Genomic DNA, 8,719 nt, shown 5'->3' with positions numbered 1-8,719 from the left:
AGCGAAGGGTCGGGCACCCCGGCGGAGGCGGGGCGCCGAGCGGCCGAGCGGCGGTGCGGGCCGGAGCGGGAGGCGGCGGGCAGGCCTGGCGCCGGCGGGACCGGAAGCGCCTCGTCAGCGGCGGCGCGACGCCACGGTAGTGACGTCACCGTCGCGCACGCACCCCGGGGCTGGGGGGAACCGTGGGTGGGCGAGGCTTGGTCGTTGAGGTCTCCCGGCGACGGGTAGAGAGCTCGGGCCTAGTCCCGAGGCGAGCCGAGGCCTAGTCGTGAGGTGACAGTAACCAGCCTGCCGCGGGAAGGGGACGGGGCTCGGGGCCGGTGTCGGCCCCTGTCGTCCCCCCGCACCTTGAGGGCCCGGAGGGCGTGTGGAGAAGGGCGCGGGGCCCGGAGCACCGGGCTGCGAGGGGAGACCCCGCCATCCCCCTGCAACGCGGGCCGACCCGCTCTGTTCGCACCCCAGGTCCTTTATTTCATTTTATTCCCCCCCGCGTGGTGCCAAAAGCTCTCATTTTACCCTCATTTTCCTCCCAGGCGGAGGCAACGGGGCCGTGGCAGGGCTGGAAGTGTCGGGGTCCGGCGCACCCCGGGTGGCACTTTGCGGCCCCGTGACGTCGCACCCGGTCATCCCTTTGGGCCTCGGCCGCGGGGAAGGAGCTGAGGCAGCCGGTCTCTGCCCCCGGGGCTCTCTGTCCCCCCTCTGTCACCGCCTGCGGAGGGACCCGCGGGTACCCCCGGCAGAGCGCCACGTCCCCGCCGTCCCTCCCGTCCCGGCCGTCGGCTCAGGCGCCCGTCTTGGCCCTGCCAGGTTTCCCGGAGGATGGAGCCGGCGCCGGTGAGGCCCAAGGCGCCCTCCTTCCTCTCGGACCTGGGGAAGGCCACGCTCCGCGGCATCCGGAAATGTCCCCGCTGCGGCACCTACAACGGCACGCGAGGCCTGAGCTGCAAGAACAAGACCTGCGGGACCGTCTTCCGCTGCGGCACGCGCAAGCAGCCCGGCGCCGACGCCGTCAAGATCATCACCGGCTCCGAGCTGCAGGTGTATTCGGTGCGGCGGCGGGACCGGGGACCCGACTGCCGCTGCTTCGTGGAGCTGGGGGTCTCAGAGATGGCGATGCAGGCGGCGGACGGGACCGTCCTCCCGCAGCTCGGCTCCGGCCGCTGCTCCGTGCCGGCATGCGCCAAGGCGGCAGCGCAGGGCGCGGTGGAGAACCGGTGCCGGCACATCAAGCTGGCGCTGAGCTGCCAGAGCGCGGCCACCCCGCTCGCCCTGAAGAGCTCGGTGCTGGGCTCCGTGCAGGCGTCCCCCGAAACCAAGCAGAGCCTCTGGCAGCTGGCGACCGAGCCCACGGGGCCGCTGGTGCAGCGCGTCACCCAGAGCGTGGTGGTGGTGAAGTGCCGGGTCAGCCCGAAGCACGGCCTCGGCTACCTGCACGCCTCCTTCGCCCCGCGGCCGGGCGCCGGGACGCCGGCCCAGCGCCGCTTCTGCTGCTCCTGCCAGGCCCCGCGGCCCGGCCAGGGCGGCCCGGCCGAGGAGGAGCCGCCACCGCGCTGCCTCCACTTCTGGGCCTGCGTCTGCGCATTCGCCAGTGACGAGAGCCTGGCGCGGGAGTTCGCCGACCTCCTCGCCGACGGCGCGGGCGGTGAGCGGGGCCGGAGGCGCGCGGGGGGTTCGGGGGGCAGCGAGGGGCTGTGGCGGGCTGCGGCCACCAGCTTCCTGCCTTCCTCCTTCTTTCCTTCCTTCTTTCCTTCCTTTATTCTTTCCTCCCTTCCTCCCTTCCTCCCTTCCTTCCTCCCTTCCTCCCCCCCTTCCTCCCTCCCTCCCTCCCTCCCTCCCTCCCTTCCTTCCTCCCTCCCTCCATTCCTCCTTCCTTCTTTCCTTCGTCCCTTCCTCCCTCCCTCCCTTCCTCCCTCCCTTCCTCCCTCCCTTCCTTCCTCCCTTCCTCCCTCCCTTCCTTCCTCCCTTCCTCCCTTCCTTCCTCCCTCCCTTCCTTCCTCCCTTCCTCCCTTCCTTGCTCCCTTCCTCCTCCCTCCCTTCCTCCCTTCCTCCCTTCCTCCCTCCATCCCTCCATCCCTTCCTCCCTCCCTCCATTCCTCCTTCCTTCTTTCCTTCGTCCCTTCCTCCCTTCCTTCCTTCCTCCCTTTCTCCCTCCCTCCCTTCCTTCCTCCCTCCCTTGCTTCCTTCCTTCCTCTTTTCCTCCTTTCCTCCCTTCCTTCTTCCATCCCTCCCTGCCGGGCCCTGACAGCTCGCTGCCTTTGCCCTCGCAGCTGCTCCCCGTCAGTGCTTCGTTAGCAGGGGCTTTATTACCGGCCTCCTCCCACTTGGAGCAGCAGGCTTTGTGAGGAGCGAGTCCTCTGGAGCTGCAGCTCTCTCCTGGCTCCCAGAGTGGGGGAGCAGAGAGGGGGGGCTCCCCTGGGAGCTGGGATGGGGGGCGAGTTCCTGTGGGCTTTGCCAAGAGGAGGGCAAATGGGGTTCCCCCCCCAAGCTGGGTGTCCTCCTCCCCTGGGGCTGGAGCAGTGTGGGGGAAGCCCAGCTTGCCGTGAGCCCCCTCCCACGGCAGCAGCCTGCAGGGTGGGGTCCCTGGGGGAAGTTGTGCACCCCGATAGGTGCCCTCGGGTGAGCCCCCCCCAGTTTCAGGCACCCAGGGGTGAAAATCTGCCCCGAGGAGAGCGACCGGGGCAGTGGGAGCGAGTTGAAATCACCGTCTGCCTCGACGCTCCCCCCCAGGAAGGGGTCAGGGGGGCTTTGGGGGATTTCTGAAGGCATTTGGGGGGTCTCGGGGGGTGAGTGCTGGTGTGGGGAGGGGACCGTGAGTCCCCCGTGTCCCCCAGCCCTGCTGCCTGCGGTCGGGGTGCCGTTAGCCAGGGGGGCTGCGTTCTCCAGGTCTGATGGGGACGGTGGTCCCGCAGCCGGCGGGCAGCCCCGGCTCCACGGCGCGGGCAGGGGAGGTGGCGGCGGCGGCCAAGCCCAAGAGGAGGAGGAGGAGGGACGCGACGCCCGGTGAGCGGCTGCCGGGGGCTCTGTGGGACGGGGCGGCCGCGGGCCGAAGCCGCAAGCCACGGCGCGGCCGAGACCTGCCGGGCTCGCAGCCGGCACCGGGCGGGAGCTCTCGGGGAGGCTCTGGGTGGCTCTGGGTGCCCGACGCCACTGGAGCGGGTCTGGGTGCTCGGTGGTGGGGTCGTGGTGGAAGGAGCTGCGGGGAGCGGCCATTTCCCCACCGCGCCCACGCGAGGGGAGCCCGCAGCCCCCGGGGCTCGGGCGCTGACGCTCTCCGGAACGCTCCGTCAGGGCCGGGGGCAGCCAGCCCTCTCCTGGCTCCGGACCCGGCCCCCAGCCCCCCCGGGAGAAGCGGCCCGAAGCAGCCGGCCGGCGCCTCCTCGCTGGAGAGACCAGGTGAGCCTCAGCCACGCGTCGGGCTCGGGGCGCCGGCAGCGTGGCGGTGGGCGACAGACGGCGCGGGCGTCCTCGTCGGTGGGCGTCGAGCTGCGAGGGGCCGGCCGGTGGCGGGGCAGCGCGGTCAGGCGGCGTTTGCGTCTGCGGGCGCGGTTGGGTGCCCTCCCGGAGCAGAGGGACGGGAGACACGGGTCAGGCGGGGCGGAGTGGGAGCCTTGGGTGGGAGCTGTTGGTCCTCTTGGCTTTAGGTTTGGCCGAGGAAGTGGTGGAAAGCTCCTTCTGAATCTCTGTAGCTCCTTCTGAATCTCTGTCTCCTTCTCCTTCTTATATTTCTCCTTCTCTTGCTTATATTTTTGCCTTTCTTACATTTCTCTTTCTTATATGTCTCTTTGTCTTTCTAATATGTCCCTGTCTTATATGTCCCTGTCTGTCTTTTTCTCATATGTCTGTCTTTTTCTCATATTTCTCTTTCTTATGTGTCTTTGTCTTTCTTATATCTCTGTCTTTCTTATATTTCTTTCTTCTGTTTCTCCTTCTCTTTCTCATATTGTTTCTCCTTCTCTTTCTCTTATTGTTTCTCTTTCTCTTATTGTTTCTCCTCTTTTTCTTATATGTCTCTGTCTTTCTCACATTTCTCCTCCTCTTTCTCACATTTTGCATTACTCCTCTTTCTCATATTATTTCTCCTTCTCTTTCTCTTTCTCTTTCTTATATGTCTCCTTCTGTGATTTTTCTGGGTCAGTTTTGCCCCCGTGTGCCCTGGGGAGCGTCGGGGCTCTCAGGATAGGGGGTGAAGAGGTCCCGGGGCCGTGCGTGGTGCCGAGGCGGCAGCTCTTGCCGCGAGCCGGCCGGGGGTTGGTTTTGTTTCCAAAAGCCGATGGCCGCTGCTGCAGCGGCGCTGCCTTTCTGTGGTCTGTGTGCCGCAGGCAGCGGTGTCTGCGCTGCTCGGGAAATGTGTGTCGGTGCGGTGGGGAATGCTGGGAGGGAGCTGGTCACAGAGGAGCTGTGCTTGTGGGGCTCAGTTACGGGCTCAGTTACGGTCTCAGTTACGGTCTCGGTCATTGCTCTGCCCTCCTGGCTGGGCACTTTGCGTCTGTGCCGCCGCGGCTCCCCATTTCCCTGCCCTCTCCCTCACAGGCTGCGCCCGGCTGCTGGACGAGTCGCAGGTGACCCTCTCCTTCCAGGACTGGCTGGCCAGCGTCACCGAGCGCATCCACCAGACCATGCATTACCAGTTTGAGGGTGAGGCTCCAGGCACGGCTCCACGCCGCTCCCCTGGAGCTCCGGGCGGCACGACCTCGCTGCCAGCCCCCAGGGAGGCGAGAGTTTTGCCCAGCTTGGAGCAAACGTTGTTTTGCCCTGCACAGAATTGATGGACTTCTTTGGTTCACTCCCTAGATGTGGGCTGGGTGCTCAGCAGCAGCCTGGTGCCAGGGTTGATGCTGGGAGGGGAGGAATTCCCTAAGAGCTTGGTTTGGGCTGGAATTCAGCCAGGGCCCACGCAGAGGGGGTGAGGGGAGGTGCAGCGAGGTGCAGTAAAAGTGGAGCACGATGCTGGATGTGGTGCGAGGGCTCAGAAACGCTGGCAGTCCCCTTCTGCTGTCACTGCTGCCCAGAGCGCTCTGCCATCCTCCTCAGCCCCCCACACGCCCCAAAGGCCAGGCTCTGCTCAGAGCAGGGCTGGGGGCTCCCCATGCCCATAGAGCCCTGGGTGATGGCATCAGGGTGCAGCACCCACCCCACTCTCACCAAGACAGCAGCAGCACCTTGTGCTGGGATTCTGGGAACCTTAACAGGGGCTGGACTGCCTGAGCCTGGGCTGGGGGAGAGCCGTGCCTGGCTGGCTCTTCAAGAGGGGCCCCGAGGGCACCTACAGGGGAGCAGCTCTGGCCCCAGCACCCAAGACTCCCACCCTGCAAGGTGGCACCCAGCACAAGCATCCCAGGCTCCAGCAAGCTGCCAGCAGTAAGAGCCAGGACCCAGCCCATCGTGCTGGGGGCATGGTGGGACTGAGCGCTGACCTGAGCTCTCCTCAGCCCTGACCAGCTCTGAAGGCAGCTGTGGTGTGAACACCAGAACAGGTCCAGCAGTGGACCCCTGAGCCTCCAGCACAGACCCAGGGCTGGCTCCAGCAGCACACAGAGGGGGCACTGCTCAGAGAGACCTCCAGGGCCCCCCCCCAGCCCCCCGGTCACAGCACCAGCACCCAGAGGCAGAGGACAGAGAGTGAGGCACCAGGCTCTGAATTCCAGCCAACACTTTATTGGGAAGGCAGCCAGACACCGGAGTGAGGCCCCCACCCCCCCTTCCCTTCCCCTCACCCCACAGCTTCTCATTCATACCCCCACAGGCAAGCCAGAGCCGCTGGTGTTCCACATCCCGCAGGCCTTCTTCGATGCCCTGCAGCAGAGGATCTCCAGCGGGAGCTCCAAGAAGCGGCTGCCCAACTCCACCACAGGTAAGGGGGAGAACCCCCTGCCAGCAGTTCCTGGAGGCTGCTGGGGGAGGCACAGCCCAGCACCAGCCCCCCGCTGCCTCCTTCCCCGCTGGCTCTGCGCAGCTTCTGCCCTCACTGCAGCTCAGGGAGAGCCTCTGGAGCTGGGTGAGGAAGCCCCAGAGCAGAGGACTCAAGCAACACAGGACCCACTCTGCTGCACCAGTCTGCCCACAGGCACCAGTACACCCAGCACTTCCCAGAGCACAGGAGCAGCCCCAGCCTGGGCTAAGGGAGCAAACCCAGCCCCCCGCAGAGCAGAGACTCCCTTCCCCAGTGCCTCTGTGCCCAGAGGCAGCTCTCAAGCACCCACCCCAGCACCCTCACAGCTCTGCACCCCATCTATCTCCCACCTCAGCACAGAGCACAAAGCCAGGCCCCTGCCCAAACTGGGGGCTCCCAGCAGAGCTCAGCGAGTCTTGGCAGCACAGCAGGGGCGCAGCTCCCCCCAGCCTCCCCTGCCCCCTCCATCCCCCCCTGCCCCCTCCATCCCCAGCCAAGCCTCAGCACAAGCAGAGCCCAAGCAGCTCCTTGCCCCTAAGCCAGCCCTGGGAAGAGCCCCCGGCACCTAAGTCCAGCACCCAGGCAGTGGGGCTGCCCCTGACACCCACCCAGTCCAACACCCAGGCCAGGGGGCTGCCCCCCCAGCCCCAGCAGAAAGAAGGATCAAGCAAGGGAGGGCCCTGGGGGACCCTGACCCCCCCCTTTCCCTCCCCACAGCCTTTGTCCGCAGGGACGCCCTGCCCCTGGGCACCTTCTCCAAGTACACCTGGCACATCACCAGCCTCCTGCAGGTCAAGCAGATCTTCGACACTCCCCAGGTAAGGGGCTGAGGCAGCCCCCCAGCCCCCCTTCCCCCCAAGCCCCCCTCCTCACCTGGCAGGGGCTCCCCCGCAGCTCCCGCTGGAGACCACCCGCAGCTTCATCCAGACCCGGGACGGCACCTACGAGCCCTTCAGGTGCCCCCGGGTGGAGGTGGAGAGCACAGCCACGGCCTTGGGGTGCTCCGAGAAGCAGCCGCCCATCCGGCCCCTGGAGCTGCAGACCTTCCTCCGCGTGGGTGAGTGGGGCCAGCCGGGGCTGCCAGCCTCCCACCCCCACCAGGGCACCCACCCCACGCAGACACAGCCCAGCAGGGAGAGCCCACAGCCCAGACCCAGAGCCCTGAGGAGCTGCAGAGCACAGGGAGCCCTCAGAGCCCCCCTCCTCCCCCCAGTTCCCCCTAGGACTGCCACCGTACCTGAGACCAACAACCACCACTACAACCCGGAACCACCCCCTCTTCCCCCCAGGGACTCCCCACCAAGGCCCCCCTCCCTCCATCCCCCCAAGAGCCAGAGTCATAAGGGGCCCCTCCCTCCCCCACCCCAAGGGGCCCCCAGACCCAAAGGGGCCCCCCCAGCCCCCCACTAAAGAGGGTGGCACCCCCACCCAGGGCCCCCTCCCCCACACCCAAAGGGGACCCCCTCCCACACCCCCACCCAGGGGGAGCCCTGAAGCCCCAAGGGGCTCCCCCCACACCCCCACCCAGGGGGAGCCCTGAAGCCCCAAGGGGCCCCCCCAGACCCCCACCCAGGGGGGTGGTCCCTCTCCCCCAGGAGGGGGCACAGACCACCCCCCCTAGGGGGGCAGACCCCGCTGCCGCTGCCACTGCCGACGTCGTTTCCCGCCCCCCTCCCCAGAAAAAAAATCTCCCATTCACGAGATAGTTTCTGCCGGGACCTCCAGCCCCCTCCCACCAAGGCTGCGAACACGGCATCTCACCAGGGGGAGGGGGCCTTTGCGTCACGTGACCGGTCACGTGACCGCCGGCAGAGCTGCGGGGGCAAAACACAACCGTGGTTAAAGCACGCGACCGCAGGGGGCGGGGCGACCCACACTCGTGTCCCGCGTCAGACCACGCCCCTTCCCTCCCCAGGCCCCGCCTCCGCCCCCTTCGTCATCGAGTGGATCCCCGGCCTCCTGCCGCGCGCGCGCCTCGGCGAGCTCCGCCTCCGCTTCCAGTACGGGCGGCGGGGGGGCGCGGCCAGGGACCCCCCCCGGCTGGGCGCGACCTGAACCCCGCAGGGGGCGGGGGGCGGCGGGGCTTACGTGCTCAGGCAGCCGGGGGTCCCGTCCCGTTTAACGTCTTCATTAAAGTACCGTCCCTCGGCACCGCCGCTTACAGCTCGGTCGCACTGGGACAGCTGCCGGCTCCACAGGGCGCTCCCGTGTCTGAAACAAAGCACGGGCACATCATAACGCACGCGAACAGGGGACAAAGTGCCCCGCCGACCTCTAAACATCAGCGACAGACTCTCTGCACAGCTTTCCGACCTTCCTCTCACCCAAGGGGGGAGGAGCCCAGCCCAATAAGTCACAGGCAGAGGTGCCATTTCCCTTCACTTACCCACTGTATTTTCTTCTTCTCCTCCAAAACATTCCCTGTTGGCCCACATCTTCTCATTTTCTCTCTACATTCCAGGTGGAGCAGCTAACTGCGCTCACACATACCTTTTCTCAGTATGGATGCAAAATTCCCTCACTTCACTTTTAAAGATAAAGCTTACAAAAACTAAACAGCACAGACTCAGAGCAGTGCTCACACCTCAGAGGCCAGGAGCCTTCTCCACAGAGGTGCCTTTGCCTATTCACATGCTAGGCAAACAACAAAAGGTCACTGAAGGACACCACTTTGCCAACATCTCCAGAACCAGTGGGCTCAGGGGGCCAGACAAGCTGCTGATCCCTTCTAGAAAGCCATCTCTTCCCCCTTTATCGCCAGAGTCTCCACCCCACACCATGCTCTGTGGTGTGTGGCAGGGAGCTGCCGTGCCAGGGGGTTCCTCACCT

At 66.3% G+C, this 8,719-nt stretch overlaps 1 protein-coding gene across 1 annotated transcript; it reads left to right on the top strand.

The window, feature by feature from the left end:
- Positions 1 to 40: 40 nt before the first annotated feature.
- C28H2orf42 (chromosome 28 C2orf42 homolog) lies at positions 41 to 8,085 on the top strand. Its single transcript, XM_075444869.1, has 9 exons — positions 41 to 136; positions 808 to 1,642; positions 2,884 to 3,000; positions 3,289 to 3,393; positions 4,531 to 4,635; positions 5,744 to 5,851; positions 6,608 to 6,708; positions 6,785 to 6,947; positions 7,806 to 8,085. The coding sequence occupies exons 2-9, from the start codon at positions 820 to 822 to the stop codon at positions 7,943 to 7,945; spliced, it is 1,662 nt and encodes a 553-aa protein (XP_075300984.1). The 5' UTR covers positions 41 to 136; positions 808 to 819; the 3' UTR covers positions 7,946 to 8,085.
- Positions 8,086 to 8,719: the final 634 nt, after the last annotated feature.

Source organism: Opisthocomus hoazin, chromosome 28, assembly GCF_030867145.1.
Source record: "Opisthocomus hoazin isolate bOpiHoa1 chromosome 28, bOpiHoa1.hap1, whole genome shotgun sequence".
NCBI classification, from domain to species: domain Eukaryota; kingdom Metazoa; phylum Chordata; class Aves; order Opisthocomiformes; family Opisthocomidae; genus Opisthocomus; species Opisthocomus hoazin.
This window is presented reverse-complemented; position numbering and strand designations above follow the sequence as displayed.